At 40.3% G+C, this 23,464-nt stretch overlaps 2 protein-coding genes across 2 annotated transcripts in view; both read right to left on the bottom strand.

Moving 5' to 3' along the window:
* Positions 1–23,464, bottom strand: part of RSBN1L (round spermatid basic protein 1 like) — a 1,493,418-nt gene that overhangs the window by 786,620 nt on the left and 683,334 nt on the right. The gene's annotated exons all lie outside the window — the stretch shown is intronic.
* The window catches only part of PTPN12 (protein tyrosine phosphatase non-receptor type 12), a 3,019,581-nt gene continuing 3,002,242 nt past the window's right edge, over positions 6,126–23,464 (bottom strand). Inside the window, exon 18 of the mRNA XM_044088562.1 lies at positions 6,126–7,062. Within this exon, the coding sequence (XP_043944497.1) occupies positions 7,001–7,062 (62 nt within the window). The 3' untranslated portion in view covers positions 6,126–7,000. The remainder of the gene's footprint in view (positions 7,063–23,464) is intronic.

Below are 23,464 nucleotides of genomic sequence, written 5' to 3'. Positions count from 1 at the left end.
GAAAGATACGGGTCGGGATCAGGTAAGTGTGCGATTGTTTGGACGTGAGGATTAGGTGATTTAGGGTTAGGGCGCGGGTCAGGTAAGTGTGCAATTGTGTGGACATGAGGGTTAGGGCGGGGTAGGTGTGTGTGCGATAGTGACGGACCTTAAGGTTAGGGTTTGGGTTAAGGTAAGTGGATAGATAGTAGTGTATGTACAAGTTTAGTGTAGGGTTAGATGTAGGATTTTAAGTGCATGTGTGTGGATTGCTGTTTGTTTGGTGTGCTTGTGTTGTGTATATGTGTGTCGGAACAGCAAATTTTTTCCGTGGGAAACAAATTCACTGTTCTGCATGTTCGACATTTCCAGCATTTGCTGGATAGGGGTTGATATTAGAACACATTCAAAGTTGTAAAACTTCGATGTTCTAATATAGACCTGGTTTAATGTGGTACTTGTGCTCATCAGGGACTTTGTAAAACCTATCTGGTCTTTTAGGAGATGGAGGCTGTGATTCCGGGGTCTTGGATGTTGAAGCAAATGAATCCAGGAAGGCTGGAATTACAGGGGGGATAGCAGAGGGAAACTCCATCTGTAGGAGTTCAAAATATCTCTTCTGCACCTCAGTTGTCTGAGTGGCATCCCACTTGAAGTACTCCCTCATTTTGGAGAGAGTTTCTCCAAAGGTAATATCTTCAGGTGGAGATTTTCCTTCCAAGGAGTCCTCATCTGGGGAACAGTACTCCAGGGGAGAATCTATTTGGTGTATGTGAGAGATTCGTCAGAGGAGGAGGGGGAATCTTCCTCCTGGATTTGAGCAGGTTGAATGGAGGTAACTGAAGCTGGCCTAGGGCTGAGGGTTGGCAAAGCTGGAGCAAGTGAAGCTGTGGGCCTGAGGGCCATAAAGGCCTAACCCAAGGACTGGGAAAATGTTTGCCAGTCTAGCTGTTCTTCAGTAGTGGAGCACAGATGTTTAGTTTTGTGCCTCATTTTTAGAGGTGTAGTTTAGTGACTGTGAAGGGGAAGGCCTGTGGGAGTGGAAGCAAGTTTTGTCACAATAGGCAGCCATCCAGAGAAGCCTGGTTCCCCCACAACATCAGCTGGAGCCAACGTCGCAGTAACCTCTGTGGACGTGCCTACTGGAGATTCACGGGCCGCTTCCATCACGGTACCCGCCGAAGTCGCCAGTTCATCCAGAGATCCCACAGCCCCTAGACCGGTACCTGGCAGAATGTCCGACATCGGAGGGGCAGTAGTAGTAGGCCTTGAAACCTTGGCCTTCATTTTTGGCAGCTTCACCTCAATGGCCAATTCGGGTTCCATGCCTAGGACTAAATGCTTGAGTCGCTGGATTTCCACAAATAGTTTCAGGGTTGCCAGACGACTGTGAAGGGTTTTTGGGATGAACAATTGTCAAATGCTACATATCGTATGGTTGTGGGATTGGCCTAAGCAGAACAAACAAAGTTCATGGGAAGCCTTGTGTGGAATCTGGCAGCCACACTTACATTTCCTCTTTCTAGAGGACACTGGCTAGATAAGGAGCAACAGCAAACCAAGCCTAAGAAAAACTCCCCAACGGGGTACTTATCTGAAGAGGTCTTCTGTAGCGTGGAGCGAAGTAAGCAAGCTGACGTTTGACTATGGCAGAGAAGTTCCAAGGTCTGTGCGTAGCTGGTGTTACTGCCTCATACTTAAATCTAAGTACATCTTACTTTGCTACATTGTCTAAAATATGTAATATTCTTGTGTGCATCTCTGCTTCAAACAAGAAACGGAACTTCTATCGATCCCCCCCCCCACCCCATTTTCTAACTGAATAAGTGCTATACAATTACATATATTATCAACTTACTTAGCGACTCAAATATAGTTTATTATAGACTTACTATCCTAATGATTTTAACAAGGAGTATTTGGCTATTAATCCACAGTTTTTACTAATTCAGTCATTTTAGGCATTTATAAGTTCAACAGTCTTCTCAACCACTACCTAGAGCATGCAGCCCTTCATTTCTCTTTTACTCTCCGTCATTTTCCTTTGAGATACAGGGAATGTTTTAGCCAGTATACTCTCCTTTGATGCCCTTGTTTGATACTCTGCTGATCTTGGTCTACCTGTTAGATCTTTTTCCTAATCTCCCCAACAAACACACACACACTTCTCTTTTTCAATTCTGCAGTCACTGGCTCAGGGTCATGGTACATCTTTGAACCTGTGGGGTAGTAGATACACAACTGCTGGGTACAGCAACTTAAACTTCTGTTTCACTTTCCTGGCTAACTTAAAGGTTGGTATAAAACCATTTCTACTTCCCCTAGTTTGTGGGGCCATACTTTATCTGCTCCTATTTTTAACTTGTGGCCCTTTCTCCAGAGTTTAGACAGTAAATTTTGTTTTGCCGATAGGTTGTAAATTTCAACACTACCTATCTAGGTTGCTGTTTTGCTCTCACCATGGGTAAATTTACCCTGTGTGTTCTCTCTCTTTATGTGTTTCTTCTTTGTGGGTATCAGTCTACCTGATTAAGTACTTCCTTCATGAACTCTATACAGTCCCCTTCTTCCACATGCTCAGGTATTCCAGACAGGCAGAGATTTTCTCTACATGTTTGATCTTCTAGATCAGTAATTTTCAGTCTCTTCAAATGTTTTCTCCTGTTCAACTAGTTTTAGTTTAACCGGTTCCTCTTCATCTTTAAGTTCAGTTAAAGTATCTGAGTATGCAATGTGTCCTTGACTTCTTCCATTCTTTGCTCATTTGCTGTTATATAATTAATCACATTGCCTATCAGTTTGGCTATCTCCTCATTTATTCTGTCCAGTTTATATGAAATTGAAGAGTTCCTCTCTTACTGGAATCTTCTCATTCTCATTCATACTCTCCCATTTTTCTTTAATCCTGTGTTTGTCTATGTAGCTGATGTTTAGTACACATTTGATGGTGTTCATTGTCCGATTTTTTTTTTTTAAACAAGAAACATCTTTTTTAAATTACCACTTATGATATATAGGCAATCATACATTTATATAAATGAAAACAAACCATATCAACATAATTTAGTTGCAAATGTTTTATATATTTTATAATCTATCCAGTCACTGCCACTCAAACATTACATAGCTCATTCAAATCTTGCTTCTTTTAAAGCTCATTCCTCCTCTGTATGTATTGTTCCCAGAATTCCCATTTTTTTTCTATGCAATTTGCTCCTACCTTTTCCTAAAGATACCATTTCCAGTTGTTTAACCTCTGTTAGTATATTCACTACTTCTCATACAGTTGGTTTAGACTTTGATTTCCATTTTCTAGTAATCGCTTTTTTGACAGTCACCATAATTAGACTCCACAAGGTCTAAGTATATATATATCTAGGCAATTCCAATTCTGTATTATAGCTCAAAAAATCATTTCCTTAATTATATTACATTGCTCACCCAGCATCTCTGACAGAGCAGTCTGTAGGGAATCTTTAAAGGCTGCCAACTCATTACACTCCCAGAAAATATGTTCTGAATGACCTCTTTCTTCCCCATCACACCTCCAACATTTGCTACATACCGGAGGAAAAATTGTTTGGGAGTCTACTTCGGGTATAAAAATACCTATGTGAACACTTCCAAGAAAAGATCCTAAATATTCTAGATTTTGTTGCATATTTGGGAGACATACGTAAATCCTCCCATTGTTTCTCTGTAAAATGCTTTTCTAATCACTCTTCCCAATCCTTTCTAACATCCTCTGATTGATTCCTATAGTTAGCATGTAATATTTTATATGCTCTACTAATTCCTCCTTTTTAGCAGCAGCTTGTGCTTTAGATTCTACTAAAAACTCTACCAGTGCTGAACTTTTGCTTAGAATCCCCCTATTTCTTTCTCTTTGCCTATACTCTGATATCAATCCTTGACAGGGAAGGCAATCTCTAGCCTGCATTTCAAATAAAGTCTTAGCTTCTTCCCATTCTATTACCTTCCCTCTCTATTTACCCCAAATACCTTACTTCTTTTGCCAGTTTTCTCCAATAAATTCCAGCCCCCTCCTGCCTAGTGCCTGTATCCCTAATTGCAGTCATCTCTATCAGAAGGATCTCCTTTCTCCATTTCTGTGTTGGCTTAATTCTTAGAATACTTTCTGCTACTTTATGAAAATAATATTCTGTATGATTATTGTTATTCTCCTTAAGGATCTGCTTCCAAAATCAGAGTATCTCCTTGTTTCTTATGTTTCCCCCCTGTTTCATCGCCATCCCATTCCACTTTGAATTACAAGTTTCTGTTTGTACTATGTACAGAAGCCTTAACTGTGTAGTTCTGAAATACCTCTTCAAACCGGGTAATCCCCCACCAACTAGTTCTACTGGAAGAATCAGCTTATCGCACTTGACACTTGCTGTCTTCCCCTCCCAGATAAAATCCTTCAGCTCTTTATTTATTGCTAGCTCCACAACTTCTCCTCTAGTTGATAAAAATATGCCTGACCTGTGTAATAAACTAAACAGACTAAAACCATTTTAACTGCTTGTATCTTGCTATCCATATCCATATAACAGAGCTTCCAATTTCTCAGTTTTTGTATCATCTTTTGTTTAGTCTCTTCCCACATTTCCTTAGCTGCCATACAAGAATCCTTTTTAATCCGTACCCCCCAAGTACTTAATTTTATCATGTCCCCATAAATATGAATATTGTTGAATAGTTTGGTTGCAGTTACATAGCTTATAGCTATTGCCTTTCAACACTGTGATGTCCTTTTATGTTTTATCAGGTATAAAATAATATCATCTAAAAATAGATCCAGCTTTTCTTGACTACTATACCAATTATATCCTTGAATTTCTGAGTCCCTTATTTTCTTTGCCAATGGATCTAAATCTAAAGCAAATAAAGGGGAAAGAAGACACCCCTGCCTGTTTCCTCTCTTCAAACAGAAATTATCAGAGAGGATTGCCAGATTTCTTATTTCTCGATTGTTTGGTTGTCATACATGCCTGTTTTTTTGCCCACAATTCCTTTCCTTCTCACAGCTGGTCCCTGAGCTCTTCACTGTACCACTATGGTCAGAAGTGTTACAGGCACTAAGAGGCTGGGTACCAACTAAAGTCTGTTCTACCTTCATCAATACGTTTCTGACCCAGGACCAGTCCAAACAGGTGGAGTACCCAGAACCAAGTCACACCTCAGAGCTCACACCTGAAGACTGAAGGGCCTTCTCCAGATAATTTGATTGGTGCTAGAATCTAGGACTCGTTCCTAAAAGTGGTTGTAGTGGGGTTGTTTTCTAACAGTTCATGCTTATCAACTGACAAAGCGTGTGAGCTTGATTTTTCAAACTAGGAGAGTTGACCAACTATGAAGGCCCAGAGGCTATGGGAGAGGTGGAATTTGATATGAACTGAGACTAACTGCCTGAACTTCTGATTCTTTATCTTTCCTGTCTCTCAAGTGCTACCCTGGGATCATGCATGGAACCTTCCCTGGCAATCCATGTGCTGGTTCTCCTCTAATGGAAGCACCCTGCTGCTGCTGAGGTAGATCTAAAACTTGTACCTGCACTGCTGAGGTACTCTAAAACTTGTACCTGCACCTGCACTGCTGAGGTAGACCTAAAACTTGTACTTGCACCTGCACTGAATTCCTGGGTCAAAGCTCTGACACTAACTGCAAGCATGAATGCTGTCCTTAAAAAGGTTTAAAACTTTTCAGCATTGCACTAATCCTACTAGGACCACAATTTTTCTTGCAAGAGTGGTAAAACAGAAGTAGCAGACAAGAAGTCAAGGTGCATACTCATAATATGGTATGCTTGTGGCAAGGCATACACTGACAGGGATGAACACCCTAACAGCAGGAGCTGGAGATCTTTACTTTAAAGACATATACCAAAACAGAGCTCAGAAAATATATGCTGTCTGTTGGTCATATGAAGGGTGTCATCAAAGTGAGATTAAAGAAAGCTGATGAAAAATGACAGCAGAATAAGTGCACCATATACGTTCACAATGAATTTGATTTTTTAAAGAAGTCCTTCCAGAAGATGAATTATTATTAAATTTATTAAGCAGTTTACACTTCACATCTACAAACCAGAAATCAGAAGTAAAACTGTTCTATTCTTATCAATAATCACAATTACACAGTTGGGCACTTAGAACTTGTTTATTGATAGGTGAATACGTGGTAAAATACAGATCTGTTTGAGTGATACTTTTCTCCCAGATGTACTTGGGTACTTAAGTGACATTTTAATAGAATGTCACAGTGTTCCAAGGCACTTTAAATTTCCAAGACTAGTTGAAAACCACGTTAAATCAGTGATGATCAGGTTGCATAATATAAAAATAACCTTTGCTTAAAATTTACAAAATGTATTACAAATCTTTAACCTCTGCTGACCTGCAAGGTGAGTGTTCATTTCCAAGTTAATAAAAACACCTGAAAATAATATTCTTTCTGTAACAGGGCAAATAATTTACAAAAAAAATGTTACACAAAGATTTAGATCATGCAGAGATTTCTTACACCTTCTGTTAATAATATTTAATAACTGACTTTGTAAAATTATATACCTACTTGCCCTGTACATGTACAAAACAATGCAGCTATCAGAAATTTGCAAAATAAGATCCAGAGATCCTTGTAAGTGTTACTGTATTACAAACATACATCTACAAGCAGTGTAACAGGGTTAAAAAATTAAGGCCGTCATAATACTTTCAAAAGTTAGAGAATAAACTGCATATAATACTTTCTCCATAAGTGAAATATAAGGCAGTTGACTGGTCCCAGTAAAGAAACACTAGAACTCATCACTGAAATGCACGCCTTGGAACAAAATTCAAAGCAATAACCAAAAGTACAGCAAAATTATGTACCTTTCTGTCATTGACAGTTTTTACAATGCTCTTGTTTATGTTAGTAAAAAACTTTGTTAGTTAAGCTGAATATTTTCAGATGTAATTTTCTCATTGAATGAAAAAATATCCTAGTATTATGGGCCATTACATTAATGGCTGCATCACGTCCATTCTTTGGGTGGATCACGTGGTCCCCTTGGTTTTGAGCATCGACTATTGAAACCTGAAAGATTAAATACATTGGAGTTTTTAGTCCTGCTACATTAGTTAATAGCCTTACTTGCATAACACTATAAAACATGTTCCCTGACTCTTCTCATCCATAAATGGATTATGAAACACTTCTGTACTGATGTGAAGATTCACAAAATAACTCCCAGCAAAAGTCATCAAAATATACAATTGCTCATCTTAAGAAATGAATGCTTAGTGGTGTCTATCATTCAACATTAGTACCCTCATAAGACGGAACAGATGCACATAATATTGCTGAGACAGTCATGGTAGAGATTAGTAGTAATCCTGAAAGAAAGGTATCTGTAACACATTACATATAAACATATAATAAAATGGAATTCTTTAGACTATGAGAAAAAAGAAAAGCATTTACACATACATACACACACACACACATATATATATATATATATATATATATAAACACATACATATAGACACATGTACATATATATATATATACATACACACACACACACACACATATATATATATATATATATATATATATATAATTTACCATTCAAAGGAAACTCAATCTAGGGCTCCTTGACATCAGTTCTTTGCAGTGAGATGTCTCCCATTGTGTGGTGTGTTATATACTGCACTGCAAGACCACAGTATATACAGGTACTGTTTTCAACCTTGTGGGATGCTTCTCTTTTCTCAATAATTGTGTGATCATAAAGTTAGTACATTAAAGTAGGGGGAAGGTGTGAGCAAACCTCCCATAGGATGGGGGTACAGGAAACTTGCTTTTTATAGATTTTCATCAGGAAGAACATAGTCACAGTGTATGAGGGCGTGCTGAAAAGTTCAAAGCCCGACCTTGAAGGGAATGATGTGGAGTCATGAAACTTACAAGTTATTCAACATATTCACCCAGAAGTTTGACACACTTGGCACACTGTCTAAAGTTTCTGTAACCCCTGCCAAAAAAAAGTCTGGTCACTGAAATACTGGTTTGCTGCTGCAATCACCTCCGAATTACTTGAAAATTGCTGCCCTTTCAAACTCTTTTTTAGGTTTGGAAACAGGAAATAGAGCAAGATCTGGTGAGTAGGGTGGATTCACCTATGCACTCAAACCCTAATTTTGTCAAAACATCCATTGTTTTGCCAGCCTTGTGAACAGATGTATTGTCTTGCAAAAAGAGAACTCCTTTTTGCAGCTTCCCTCTCCTTTTTTTCTTTCAATGCCTCCTTTAATCAACACAGCAACTTACACTAGTATTCTGCATTAACTGTTTGGCCCCTTGGAAGACAGTCAGTAACTACAACACCTTCTTGATCCCAAAACACTGTGGTCATGACCTTCCCTGTTAACTTTTGGGTCTTGAACTACTTTAGCCTTGGTGAACTTGAGTGCCGCCATTGCATAGACTGTTGTTTTATCTCAGGATCATAGTGGTTTAACCATGTTTCAGCAACAGTAACTAGTTCCAAAAAGTTGGTACCAGCTCAACGAAAATGCCGCAAAATAAACTTGGAAGTGTCCATTCACCATCTTTTCTTGTCACTATTCAAACATTTGGGCACCCACTTGGCTGACAACTTCTGCATACCCAGCTGCTCATGGATTATAAACCCAACATGTTCCCTGGATATCTGTAGTGTTTCAGTAATTGTTTTAGCCGATATTCACCGATCTGCTAAAATCAGGTCACGGACATGGTCAACAATTTCAGGAGTTGACACCGTTTGAGACCTCTCAGACCTTGCTGCATCTCTGGTCTCGAAATCTGCATGCTGAATGTTTGCACACCACTTTTTCCACAGTTGATTAAGAAGGGTATTTGTCACTCAATGTTTGCATCATACATTCGTGGACTTCCTTTTGAGTTGTATTCTGCAGGAATAGGAACTTCATGACAGCTTGGAGATCCACACTTGAAAATTCCACACTTTTCGTTGACATGGTTCAATCGATTTGAAACAATGTCAAAACAGAGCATTACGATTCTGCAAATTGGCATTTTACAAAATGAAATAACCCTCTCCTTCAGCTACAGAGGCAAAATAATGCTAAGAATTTAGAAAGGTGGTCAGGCTTAGAAATTTTCAGCACCCCCTCGTAATGGGTTAAGGGCAAGACAAAAAGTACAGTTATGGACACTTACCATAAATGTAGATGTTAGAGTGTATTCACTGTTGCAGTCATTACATTTGGGTTATCTGCTTGCAGGTAGCCCTCAGTCAGCCTGATTATCAAAGTCTTGCGTCATGCGTTGGTTGCTGTCATCTTCCATGACATCAGGTAGTCAGGGGTATAAAGCATGCAGCTGACGCTATTACATCAGTTTTTCTTGCCCCAGATGGCAGGTGCCCCCCTAATGGGAAGCAATTATATACAATGTTACACCTCCAACAAAAAGCAAATACACCAGAAAGCTTTAAGTATAGTAAACAAGAAGAGCGGTATAGTCAATAGAAGTCAGGGGGCTGGAGGGAGGGTAACCAGGACTGCAACAGTGAATACACTCCAACATCTACATTTATGGTAAGTGTACACAACTGTACTATGTTCTTCGTGTTTCACTGTTGCAGTCATTACATTTGGGTAGATTCCCAAAGCTAAGGAAGGGAGGAGGCAATTAGCATTAGGAACAGCTACTAGGCCCTGCAAGACTGCAGTAGCAAAACCAGCTCTGGATTTAGAAAAAATTGGCAAGTTGTAATGCTTGGTGAAAGTATGTACAGAACTCCAGGTAACAGCTTCTAGGATGTCCCTGGTAGGAACACCTCTGAGGAAGGCTGTAGAATTAGATGCAGCCCTGGTGGAATGGGGTCTTATCCCCTTGTAGGGTAGGTTTTCCATGGTGCTTATAGCAGAAATTAATGCAATGGTCTATCCACTTAGGAATGGTTTGCTTTGAAATGGTCTTCCCCTCTGCCCCTGCAGCAAATGCAACCAGCAGCTGTTCAGATTTCCTGAGAGGCTTAGTACTGTCCAAGTAAAATCTAAGTTGTCTGTGCACGTCCAAGGAGTGCAGTATTCGTTCACCTTTGTTTTGTGGATTAGAAAAGAAGGTTGGCAAATGAATGGACTGATTAAAGGCCACACTGGATACTACCTTAGGCATAAAGGAAGGATTGGTCCTGAGGGACACCCTGTCCACATGAAAGATGATGAAAGGCTCCACTGCCATGAGGGCCTGTAGTTCAGACACCCTTCTTGCTGAAGTGATGGCTAGAAGGAAGGCTGTTTTCCAAGAAAGGAATTTCAACTATGCAGTTGCAGCTGGCTCAAAGGGAGGTAGAATGAGCTTTTCCACTACAAAGTTAAGGTCCCAGGCTAGAGTAGGGGCTCTCCTGGGTGGTCTTAAGTTTTTGGCCCCTTTGAGGAATTGCTTCAGCAGTGGATGAGAGAAGAGGGGTGGCTCCATATTATAATGTGCTGAAATGGCCGAGGCATGAATTTTAAATGGAAGAGAAGGAAAGGACCTTGTGAAGCATCTCAGTCAAGTATTGAAGAATATGCGGCAAATTGGACACTGTTGTGCCCATCCCCTGAGTTTGGCTCCAGGAACAGAATCTTTTCCACTTTTCAGCATATGATTTTCTAGTACTAGGCCTCCTTGCCGCCAGAATGACATCCATCACTTGCTTAATGAGGGATAGTAATGGAGAGCTCAGGTAATTAGCCAGGCTGCAAGGTTCAGGGTTTGAAGCTGGGGTGCAGAATCTGGCCCTCCTGCTGGGACGCAGAGAAGGGGTCTGAAGCAGGTGCCATGGTTCCAGCAGCGACACACTGTGCAAGAGGGGCTACCAGTGTTGGTGTGGTCAGTCTGGTGCAATGAGTATTGTCCTTGGTTTGTCCCGTTTGATCTTTAGTAGAACTTTGGAGAGGAGAGGGGGAAAAGCATAAACTGATAGGTTTTTCCAGGTGAAGGACAGGGCATCCACTTTCCAAGCTTGTCTGTGGGGAGTCCTTGTGCAGAATTTGTCCAACTGGTAGTTCTGAGGGGAGGCAAACAGGTCTATCTCTGGACTCCCCCATTTGTTTCTCAAAATGTTGAATATCTTTTGTTCCAGTTTCCACTCGTGTGGGTCCATGATATTTCTGCTTAGGTCATCTGCCAGTGTATTTAGCTTGCCTGGCAGGAACTGAGCTTGTAGGTGCACTTTGTAGCTCAAGGCTGTGTTCCACAGAGCCATGGCTAGTCTGCAGAGAGGGTATGAGTGGGTTCCCCCCTGCTTGTTTATGTACCACATAATAGTGGTGTTGTCCGTCTTTACCAATAATTGTCCTGGAAGAATGTGGTCCTTGAAGGCTGTCAGAGAATTCTGCACAGCTAACATTTCTTTTTGATTGATATGCAAGTGCATTTGACTCGGGTTCCATTTGCCCTGAATGCACTGCCCTGCCAAGTGAGTCCCCCATGCATAGTCTGATGCGTCTGTTGTTATGGTTTGGTCGGCAGGGGGGTAGAGTGAATGGCAGTCCCTTGTTGTGGTAGCAGGCCTCTGCCCACCAAAGGAACTCTTGTCTTTATACAAGGAATGATAGGAATCATTGATTCTAGGTCCTGAGAATGTTGACACCATAGGCTTTTTAGATACCATTGTAGTTTTCTCATATGCAGTCCTGCATATGGAATTAATAGAATGCAAGAGGCCATGAACCCAGGGCTTGCAGTATTTTCCTTGCAGATAGCTGGGCCTTTGTGTCCAGTAGTCTGAAGTAGGCTGTCAAATAAACTTGTTTCTCTGGCATGAGGTAGGCCATCTGGGAAGTTGTGTTCAAGCTTGCTCCCAGGAATACAATTTTTTGGCAGGGTACTAGGTGTGATTTCTTTTCGTTTATGGTGTACCCCAGTGAAGTTAGTAGTTTCTTTACAAATGCCAGATGATTTAATAGTATGTCCTGGATTTCTGCCTGAATGAGACAATCGTCCAGCTATGGGTATATTTGAATATTTCTTTGCCTGCAGAATGCAATGACTGGAGCTAGGTACCTTGTGAATACCCTGGGAGCAGGAGATAATCCAAAGGGCAGTGCAGAGAACTGATAGTGCATGTAGCCTGCTCTGAAGCGTAGGTATTTTCTGCAAGATTCCCTTACTGGGATGTGCAGGTAAGCTTCCTTTAAATCTAATGTTGCCAACCAGGCATTTTTGCATAGCATGGGAAGCAGGTGATGAAGAGTTAGCATTTTTAATTTTGGGATTACCAAAAAGGTGTTTAGGATAGACAGGTCCATGATAGGATGCCAGGAATTGTCTTTTCTGTGTGCCAGGAAAAGTCTTGAGTAAAAACATTGCCCCCATGCCTCTTCTGGGACAGGTTGAATAGCCCTGATACTTACAAGAGAGAGACAACCTGCTTTTGAGCCTCCGCCCACTGATTTGGGGGTAGGTCTGGGCAACTGTTTGGGGTTGATAAGGAGTGGAAGTTGAATCTGTATCCTTGGGAAACTATTTAAAACCCATTTGTCTTGGGTAATGAGTTCCCATTTTTTTGCATGCAGGGCGATCTTTCCCCCAAAGGAACTTTCAGTTGAGTAGGGCTTGGAAGGATTAAGGTTAAGTCATTGTGACAGTTTACCATAGGGGGGGGTGTCTTACTACTTCCAGCTTTGGAAGTGGGAGACCCCCACTGCTTAGACCTGTGAGTACCTTGAGACTGACGCCTGGGTGGTCTGCTTTTCTGGGGTTTGGACTGAGAAGGCCTGGAAGAGACAGGAAAGGACCAATTCTTAGAAGGACAGTGCCTACTAAATCTGGGAGGCTGTACTTGCAGGAAATCTTTAACAGTTTGCATAGATTTAGCTTTTTCCTCCATCTTTTTAAGTACTTCTGCTTTGTTGCCAAACAGGCGGCCTTGGTTTAAGGGAGCACCCAGTAATTTAGCTTTAACATGATCTGGCAAAGTTTGCTCCTTAAGCCAAGCAAGCCTTCTAAGTACAGACCCAGTGACAGCAGCCCTGCAAGATGCCTCTAATGAATCAAAACCACATTGCAAAGTATGTTTACCAACTTGTTCAGCAGAATGCATTAAATCCTGTAATTCTTTATTTTCAGCACAGTCAGGAATCAACATCATTTTCTGTTTAAGTAATCCAATAATATGCTGTTGATACTTTAACATATGAAACTGGCAGTTTAAGGCCCTAATGGCCAAAGTAGCAGAAGTGTATACCTTCTTACCCCATCTGTCCAGGGCCCTGGAATCTCTATCAGAGGGGGTAGGGTTTTCGGCAGTAGTAGCCTTAATGCCTTTGGGTCCCTGTGAAATGGTCTCTGGATCTGCTGTAGGATTCTTAAAGAGGAACTTGGGAGAATCAGGTACTCTAATACCTGTCAGGTTTCCCGGGAGCCGAAGGTAAAGTGTCTGGGGCCAGGCTAGATTCCAAGAAGGCATCATTTACAATGCTCAGTACAGGAGGGATAGTTAAAGGCATGTAGTTGAGGTAGGAGTTAAAATTCCCTAAGCCTCTTTTTGGAGTCACAGTAATCCTGGCTTTCCCAGCAGAAATGCTCCCTAAGAGTATGCAAAGATTCACGAAAAGAGAAATCTTCTGGAGGGGAAGCAGAGGGAATGGAGTCTTCTGCATCAGAATCCTCATAGGTAGATAAGGGCAAATCCTGGTCATCAGAAGAAACAGAAATTTCAGAATCCTGATCAGAAGAATCAGAAGGAAAATCAGTTCTAGGTCTCTTAGGGAGAAGGGTGGCTTCCCCTGATTAGAGTAATAAGGTCTTCAGCCATTCTTATCATTTCTTTTTTAGGTATAGGGGCCTGACCATGTGGTCTGGGCGTCGGTTTTCTAGGCGTGGATCGAGTTTTAGGCCTTGAAGAAGATGGCGTTGGTTTAATATGCAAGTCAGTAGGCCTGAATACATCCTCAGAAGCTGGTGCCTGCACAGCGGCTCCGGACTCATCCAAGGTAGAGACATCTGCAGGTTCCATAGTCGAAGAAGCATCTTGTGGCATACCGGACTCCGAATGGGTCTCAGTAGAGGCCTGTGAATCTGAAGTAGCAGATATCAGGGGCTGCGAAAGTGCCTCACTAAGTACCGGCGAACTGGCAACTAGCTTAACTGAAGCGTCGTCAGCAGCTTTGGCCCTATGCAGTCTGTCTCTGTCTTTATCTTTGCGTTTTTTTTGGAATGTCTGCAGTCGGGTGGCTTACCAAAGCCATTTATGGATAATTGAACCGAGTACCAAAATAGATGCGAAAATGAACAGACGACGAATAGTTCAAGGATTGAATAAGGCACAAAACAGACAGCGAGGGACGTCGTGGTCTGGGCCTAAGCAAGGAATGCAGTACGAATTAAAATCTTTATGAGGTATTTGCTTTTCACAAGTAATACAATTGTTAACTTTTACTGACATCCGTTTAGAGCAAGAAAAAGGAACCCCAACGGGGTACTTAGCTTTGCGGAAGACTTCAGATCTGAAACTCGAAAACAAAAATTTCAGGAGTCGGCCGACCGGCACTTGCAAACTGCTTCTGCTTCGGGCACCGCATGGCAAGAAAGACTGATGTAATGGCATCGGCTGCATGCTTTATACCCCTGACTACCTGACGTCATGGAAGATGAGACAGCAACCGATGCAGTGCCCAAGACTTTGATAATCAGGCTGACTGAGGGCTACCTGCAAGCAGATAACCCAAATGTAATGACTGCAACATTGAAACACGAAGAACATCAGCAATGGTGACAGTCACCCTGAAATATCCCCCTTTGAATTTTTATCCCTGAGATAATAAACAGTCCTTTATCATGGCTAACCTGCAAAGTGTTTTGCCCCTATTTCTTGGTCACTGTAATGTAACTGATCAATGCAGGGTGCATCTTATACATATGTAAGCACTCCTTTATATACATGAATGTGGGGTGCTGTCAAATGCTTTTTTTTTTTTTTTAAATTTAGCCATGCCAGACTTAGATTCTTCCCCTTTTTAGAATTTTCTATTATGACTATTAACAATGAATGAGCCTTTGTTACACATGACTTCCTTTTGTTCTATTGTCATGATTGAGTTTTCTTCCAAATAAGTAAAAACTCTGTTAGCATCAATTCCAGTATACAGTTTATACATTGTTGGGAGGCAAGTTATCAGTCTACTGTTTTTAGGATAACTTGCAGGTTCACTCTTAAGGAGGAGTATCATTTTTTTTCTGTTAACCAGGTTGGTGTCTGTTCAGTGTGCACATATAAGTAGCTCTTAGCCAGGGCTAAATGCTTGTGTAAAGATGTTGACACTTTTAGCCAAAAGTTAAGTGCTGCATCTGGGCCAAGAGTTTTCCAGTTTGGGGCATTTCTTAATGTTATTTCAATTTCTCTGGCTGGTACTTCTTCCCACTTCATATCCTGTACATTTGAACTTCTTTCTGTTTCTTTTACTTCTTCTATCCATTCAACACCTTTATTACGTTGCACAGAGTCTTCATATACATTTCTCAAAAAAATGTCTATTTTTTTTTGGTGATATTTTTACTAATTTTTCTTTATTTTCCAGTTCTCTCTAAAACATTTTTTGATCATCAATGAATTGCTTATTTTGTATGTTTCCTTTATATTTATTTGCATTTCTTCTAAGCTTTCTGTCTGTGTTGATTTTTACAGTTTATTTACAGTAGTGTATAATAGATCCTGGTCTGTACTAATATTGTGTATTACTTCTATCATGACTGCCTTTCTAAGTATTTTTTATCTGTTCCCTCTTCTATAATCTCCTAATAGTGACACTTCTTAATTGCTTTACTGTTTTCTCTATTCTATATTTGCATGGTGGTATTTCATTTCTTCCCTTCCTTTCCCTTATTGACCTGTACTTTGTGGTAAGACTTTATCTGTTATTAATTTAGCTGCACAATAATATAGCATATTTACTTCTGCTATGTCACATGTATTTCTGTTAATTGTCTTGATTTCTGTGTTCATTTGTTATATTAGCCTTCTAAAACTTTGAGTCTTATTTATTTTCTGTAATCTGTTTCTTTCAACGTTCTTAATATGTCTATCCATCGCTATTAAAGCAAGCAACTCTTCCTTGGATAATTTTTTTCTAAAGTTAGGGCACATTCTTTGTTCTCCATTTATTGCAGGCATTCTACAGAAAGTTCCACAACATCCTCCTGTGACATATTCTCTTCAGCTTGATCCTGTGTCATCCATTGCTCTTTCATATGGGAACTCACTGGCCTATCACTCCACAACATTGACTGCATAAGAATTGCCATCATTTTCTGTTTCTTCCCTTGCTGCGAACATTTATTTGCTAGAGGAAAACGTTTCATTATATTCAATGTTCAAATATTTACTTGCTTCCCCTTAAAACATCTGTAAGCACTCCTTTATATCCATGAATGTGGGATGCCAAGATCCTTAATCCAGTCATTCCACTATGCAACAGTAAGAAAATACATATCAGTTTTACTTGTATCATGATCTTTCGTTCAGGCTTTCTTCTCTTTTTACATTGCAGTGCTTACATTTTTTAAAACTAAACAGAAAGAAAGAATGAAAAAAGGGGGACCTTTTTACTTTAGTATCCCTATAACACAAAAATAACTGAAAAGCTTTACTTTATAGCATGCAGTATATGTCATGTTTTATAAAAACACTATTAAGAACAAAATTTGTTTTACTTACAGTTACCTCTTTTCTTTCCTCTTCCTCTCTCTTTAATGTTCTTTCATACATTAATGACATGAAACGGGATATTCTCTGGAGTCTCCTACAAGTTTAACAAAATCAAAAAAGTCCAATATTTCCAGGTTTTCTTGTTCTGTCATATTTCACAAATGTAACTGATGCTTTGTAATCCCACCTTTATTCATTAATTTCTGAATTGCTGGTTTTCTTCCTGTTGATCTCAATCTCCCAAATCTAGTCTCGGGTTAATTTCCATCATACTCCTAATCCTTTAGTCAACTCCTGTGCTTTTTTCTGTCTCTCAAGCATTTTCCTTTGGAACACTGGAAAAGGTTTCATTGGCATAGTTTCTCTATGAGCTTTATCAGAAGAATAAGAAGCAGAATCATCTTCTGTTAGCTCACTTTTTGTTGGACATACTTTAGTATTTCTTCTTTAGCATGTTGTGCATCAAAAATAACTTTGTCCCTCCAAAAAAAAAATTATTATGAAATTTGATTGATACAGCAGCTTGAATTTCAAACCTGCTTCTCAACATTCCCTGATTCCTAGAATAAATTTACTCCTCTTCTGCCTGTACAGTGAGCAATCATCTTCCACAAACACTCTTCTGCCTCCAACTTTTAGTACTTTGTTCTCATGCCAGAGTTTTGTCAGAATCGCCTCTCTCTGCTTATAGGATTGCAGATTTACTATTTAAGGTCTTGACTGCTTTCTTATGGCCAAGTTTGCAGCACACACGTGATGTGCCCCTTTCACTTAACTGCTGTGGAATAACAGTCCAGTTGCTTATTTGTGCTTTCATAAAAAGAATACAGCCTGCTCCTGCTGGTTTCTCTGGTACAAAGAAATACGAAAAGTACACCAACTGCAGCTAAAAGTCATCCCTGAGCACTAAACAAAATCACGATAAAAAACAATGTTCCGACTAACAAGGCAGAATCCAGCGTTTCCAATAAAATCAATTTAATGGTTAAAATAAATAAAACAGATGAGCACTTTCACACTCAAAGGCGCTTCTTCAGATCTAGTTCAGTAGAAACAAAATAGCCATTTTAAAAAATAAAAGGTAACCAATAGACAGCAGCTCGCTAAGTAAAAATTGGCCAGAGTACTACATTCACTATAAGAATCTTCGAGCCCTCAGGGGCAGTCTTAAAGGTACAGTGCCATTAAGACCTGGTTCCTTATCAGCCTGTAGCCTTACAATCCATTTCATTTTTGCAAGCTCTGTTAAATGCATGATATTTCCACCTCTGGCACCAATAATTATCAGTTGCAGTACTAAAAAAAGAAAAAAAAACATGCTTGGAAGAGCATTAGTTAAATTGCCAGGCCATATGTCGCTTACATGTTTTAGAATTCTCTCTCTAAACAATCTACTCATTTTCCCCTCATAAAAAGGGGGTAGCTCTTCAAGATCGCAACATATACCAGACTGGAACTGCAGCAGTCAGCATAGAACCTAGGAGTAAAAATTGTGCCCATGATCGGATGTACAAAAGTGTTCAGCTTTTTGAGTATTTCACATACCTTATAAATATTACTCAAGTAAGTGAAAACCAACCTAGTAGTAGTGTCACGTTTTACTGATGGTCCTTTATTAGCTCCCATCCCCTTCTTTGAAAAACAAGGTTCACCAACCGTAGAATGAAGTGCCCTCCCTTCGGCCATTCGATTATATACTTCTTTTGAATGATCATCTCCTAAATGCTTAGAGGCTAATTTAAAACAGTTCTTGTCAGTATGAAGGCAAGAAGTTCTTAAGAACTGTCCTTTAAGAACATTCTTGTAAATATGGCCAGGGTGCATACTTGTCCGGTGCAAATATTTATTTCTCCAACAACTTTTTCTATATAACTCAGTGTTAATATTACCATCACTGTTAACTCTTAGCCGAACATCAAGAAAATCAATGGTCTCTAATATGGCATAGTGTATTGAAGAAATGAGGTACTATTATATAGCGCCATTCCACAACATAACATCATCACAAAATGCTTGTATTATAAAATGTTGATAGCAAACCTACTGTTGTTAAAAACTTAATCTAGTTCCCAAATGACCATTACTAGGTTCGCACAGCTGTTCCCACATGGGGTGCCCATTGCCACACCCTTCCTCTGATGGTAAAAACAATTACCACAAATAAAAACATTACTCTCCAAGATAAGCTCAAGTAAAGAACATACACGTTTTATCTGGTTCTTATCTAATTCATTTTGGGTTGTAAGAAAAGATCTAATTAACTCAATTCCAATGTCATTAGGTATAGAAATAAACAGCGTACAGACACCCATAGTTATCAGAAAGCATCCTCTTACATTCCCTAAGGCATTTACACATTGAGAGAAAGATCTCAGAAACTGTCCTGTGTCTTTAAGGACAGTAAAAGCATTGTTAACTACTTTCTTCAAATTATGCTCTACAAAAGTTGATAGTGGCTCAGTCAACCACCCTTGTGCAGAAACTATGAGATGCATGGGTGGTATCTCTAAGCTTTGGTGAATCTTTTGTGGACTGTGCAGCATACCTCTCAACCGGACTGAATTTCTCGGTATTTACTGTTTTTGAGGGCAAAATAATGGGGTGCCACGAATTCCCAAGTGGCCCTTTAATTCCTGATTTTTATATATATATATATATATATATATATATATATATATATATATATATATATATACACAACTTTAAATTTATGGCTGATGTCATCATGCATTCCCAGCCTACAGGGGTGTGTGTGATGACGTCAGCTTCGTAAGACAGACTGCCTGTTGGACTGGTCAGATATTTGAACTGTTTTGGAGGGAAATGTGGAATATAGGCTAGAACAGCAATGGCATCAAGTGGAACAGAGCTGTGCTTGTGCAAAGTTTAAGTTCTGCAGAGTCTACCTAGCACCCACCCACTTGAGTCTGCAAGTAAGGATGAGAAAATTGGCTCAGCCTCCAGGTAAGAAAAAATACAAACTGCAGTGTAACTATATTTTATCTGATAAGCTAATGGACCTGGCTAATGCAGACACAGACATACATGTCATCACACACAGTACTGTTACTTTCTGTTCTTCTGACTTATTCTAGTTCTTGGAGTGATAGCAACTGTTATTTTTAGGCAGTGGCATAGTTGGGGGGGGGGGGGCAGCTCACATCCTGTTCTTCCTGCCCGTCCAACCTCCCAGTTTGTAAGGACTGCTTCTGGGGCATCGCTGCTCTAAGTCCGTTTGAACACATTCATTGCTAGAATTGTTTGTATTTCTGGGGGATGGCTGTTCTAAGCAAGTCTGTCTGAACAGTAAGACGTGTGTGTGTGTGTGTGTGTGTGTGTGTGTGTGTGTGTGTGTGTGTGTGTGTGTGCAAGTCCGTTTGAACAGTAAAGGGTGTGTGTGTGCGCTAGTCCGTTTGAACAGTAAGGGGTGGGTGTGTGTGTGTCCGCAAGTTCGTCTGAACAGTAAGGGGTGTGTGTGTGTGTGTGTGTGTGTGTGTACGCAAGTCCATTTGAACAGTAAGGGGTGTGTGTGCAAGTCCATTTGAACAGTAAGGGGTGTGTGTGTGTCCAAGTCCATTTGAACAGTAAGGGGTGGGTGTGTGTGTGTGTGTGTGCGCGCGCAAGTCCGTTTGAACAGTAAGGGGTGTGGGTGTGTGCGCGCGCTTGCAAGTCCGTTTGAACAGTAAGGGGTGTGTGTGCAAGTCTTTTTGAACAGTAAGGGGTGTGTGCACGCGTAAATCCGTTTGAACAGTAAGGTGTGTGTGTGTGTGTGTGTGTGTGTGTGTGTGTGTGTGTGTGTGTGCGCACGCAAGTCCATTTGAACAGTAAGGGGTGTGTGTGTGCAAGTCTGTTTGAACAGTAAGGGGTGTGTGTGTGTGCAAGTCCGTTTGAACAGTAAGGGGTGTGTGTGTGTGTGTGTGTGTGTGTGTGTGTGCGCACAAGTCTGTTTGAACAGTAAGGGGTTGTGTGTGGAAGTCCGTTTGAACAGTAAGGGTGTGTGTGTGTGTGTGTGTGTGTGTGTGTGTGTGTGTGTGCGTGTGTGTGTACGCAAGTCCGTTTAAAGAGTAAGAGGGGTGTGTGTGTGTGTGTGTTAAGTCCATTTGAACAGTAAGGGGTGCGTGTGTGTGTGTTTGGTCGCAAGTCCATTTGAACAGTAAGGGGTGCATGTGTGTGTGTGCGCAAGTCCGTTTGAACAGTAAGGGGTGTGTGTGTGTGTGTGTGTGTGTGTGTGTGTGTGTGTGTGTGTGTGCGCAAGTCCATTTGAACAGTAAGGGGTGTGTGTGTGTGCGCAAGTCCATTTGAACAGTAAGGGGTGTGTGTGCAAGTCCGTTTGAACAGTAAGGGGTGAGTGTGTGTGTGTGTGTGTGTGTGTGTGCGCGCAAGTCCGTTTGAAGAGTAAGGGGTGTGTGCACACGCGCGCAAGTCCATTTGAACAGTATGGTGTGTGTGTGTGTGTGTGTGTGTGTGTGTGTGTGTGCACGCAAGTCCGTTTGAACAGTAAGGGGTGTGTGTGTGTGTGTGTGTGTGTGTGTGTGCGTGCAAGTCCTTTTGAACAGTGAGGGGTTTGTGTGTGCGTGTGTGTGCATGTGTGTAACATGCCCCATTTAAATATACCTGGTGGTTAGTGTAATTCAGGCTAGTACCCTGTACCTTAGGTACAAGGAGCAAGAGCCTGAATGCTCTACCCATACCACCACCACTTGTGGACAGTTGAGAGCTATGGGCTTAACTCCTTAAATCGGATTTTCACAGAATGTCTGAATACTTTTGGTCTGTTCCTCTTAAAATTTGTGGTTTTCTGGCAAATCATTAAGAACTGAATTCACTAAATAACGATAGCCGTTTAAGTTTCATTCTTAGAATCTTTCAAGAAACGCATGGTAAGACACAAAACATTCTATTCTAGCAACTTTCCAAGATCATGCAAGCAATGTTTAAAATGTGTCCCTGGTTTTTGGGCCTTTGTCCCCACCAATAAATGTTGACTTTTTCCGGATTTCTTGTGCTGCAAAGTTGACAGATATAGTTGAGTGTCAAGTGGATTTTGCAAGGAGCTAAGAGCTTCAGGAGAAGAAAAGTTTAGTGCTGCTTTTGCCAAGTCTGTTTGCATTGTTAGCAGAACAACAGATAGTACACTTGCCTTTGATGCAGAAGGCTGTGGGTTCTACTCCCACAGTATGTAGATGGATTGCTGATACTGTCCTGTGTTGTACTTTTAAAGGGGGTGTATGCTGCAGTCCCAATATTGTCTTCATTTGGAGGACATACCTACTAACTATGAAGCTGTTATCAGTTTCCCATCCATTCCCTATTGCAATATTAGTAGCTTATCATTTTTTTAATGTAACACAGGCAATTTATTCTTCAAGACCAGCAGGCACTTTATTTGTACATGAAACAATGAAATATAAAGTTGTTTGGCAGTAGCAACCTCTTCATTTATTACAGAACTCTTTAATGTGTAATTATTTAGACGACTTACTTCTGCAGAGATAGTGCATATTTACTGATATTGGTGGATTGTAATGACAGAAGTTTGAGTAGAATTTTATGATGGCAATGTTCAGAATTGGGCAGTTTTGTCAATATTGGTTCATACATTTTGCTTAAGTACTTGGTGGAAAAATTGTTCAAAACAAACTTAAAACACTTGTGTGCTGTATTATACAAGGAATATAATTTAATACAGTCAGGAAAGTAAATCATAAATCAAAGAACAAATTTATGTTTGCATGGTCCTAAATATGTGTGCAAGGGGATCTATAATTTGAAAACAGCCCAAAAGTATACTTTATCCTCCACTGGCTAGATGCATTTTCTTTGAATGTGAGTTTCAATGAATTTGAGTTTCAAGGGCAGACAAGTTTTAATGGAAAGTCTGTTTTCATTGCGAGACTGTATTGCTTTGTTTAGCAGATGTCTGTCAGTGTTTGTACTATAAAATTTGAAATAAACATTTTAAATATAAATAATCACTGTAGAAGTAAAGCATAAAGCAGTATGCACATTAGTGTGTATGGTAATTGGGGAGAAATAGCCAAGTAATGGGACACTGAAATGGCTGGGGGGGGGATGTGTATGGGGGGCCCATTTGACCAAGATTTTGTGAGGGGGAGGGGCGGCAAACTCAAAGACTGCCCCTGGAGTTACAAACTCTAGCTACACCATTGATTGTAGGTGTAGCAGATTGAGGAAGCATATATATGCAAATGTTTTGAAGTTGCCTTTTGATCTCATTACTAGATTCTCTTTTGTCTTTCACTTTATTGCATCCAGTTAACAGTTTAGTTTTACTTGTTTATTTTAATTATTAAATCTTCATGGTTTGTGGAATGGCTGGGCAAACAGCAGTGTCAGGGCTACATTAAAATCAAATTCTGTATCCAATTACTGTGTGCTCTGAACTTTGGATGTCATGGAACTAGATAGTGATTATGAAGGGCAGCTTGCCAAGCGATTGTCAAGCCTGCTGGACTGTGCATATCTGACTTTGTAAATACCATACATGCCTAGCTCTTTCCCAGTATAAGCAAAGTATATTTTCTTAATACCATTTGTAAGAGGTTGGTTTACATATCTCAGCTGTCCAGATTTTTGCTTCATATTTTTGGTCTGTTCTTCATAAAATTTATGGTGTTCTGGTAAATCACCGAGTTGAAGTCACTAAATAATTACATAAATTTGTGTTTTAGACTTCAGAAAATCCATGCTAACACAACTCCTGTTTTCTAGCAACTTTCCGAGTTTATAAGAGCGATATTTGACATCTGTCCCTACTTTTGGATCATT

The sequence above is a fragment of the Protopterus annectens genome, chromosome 11.part0, assembly GCF_019279795.1.
Source record: "Protopterus annectens isolate FY-2018-M chromosome 11.part0, PAN1.0, whole genome shotgun sequence".
Lineage (NCBI taxonomy): Eukaryota > Metazoa > Chordata > Ceratodontiformes > Protopteridae > Protopterus > Protopterus annectens.
The sequence above is the reverse complement of the archived record's forward strand: the minus strand, read 5'-3'. Positions and strand labels throughout refer to the sequence as shown.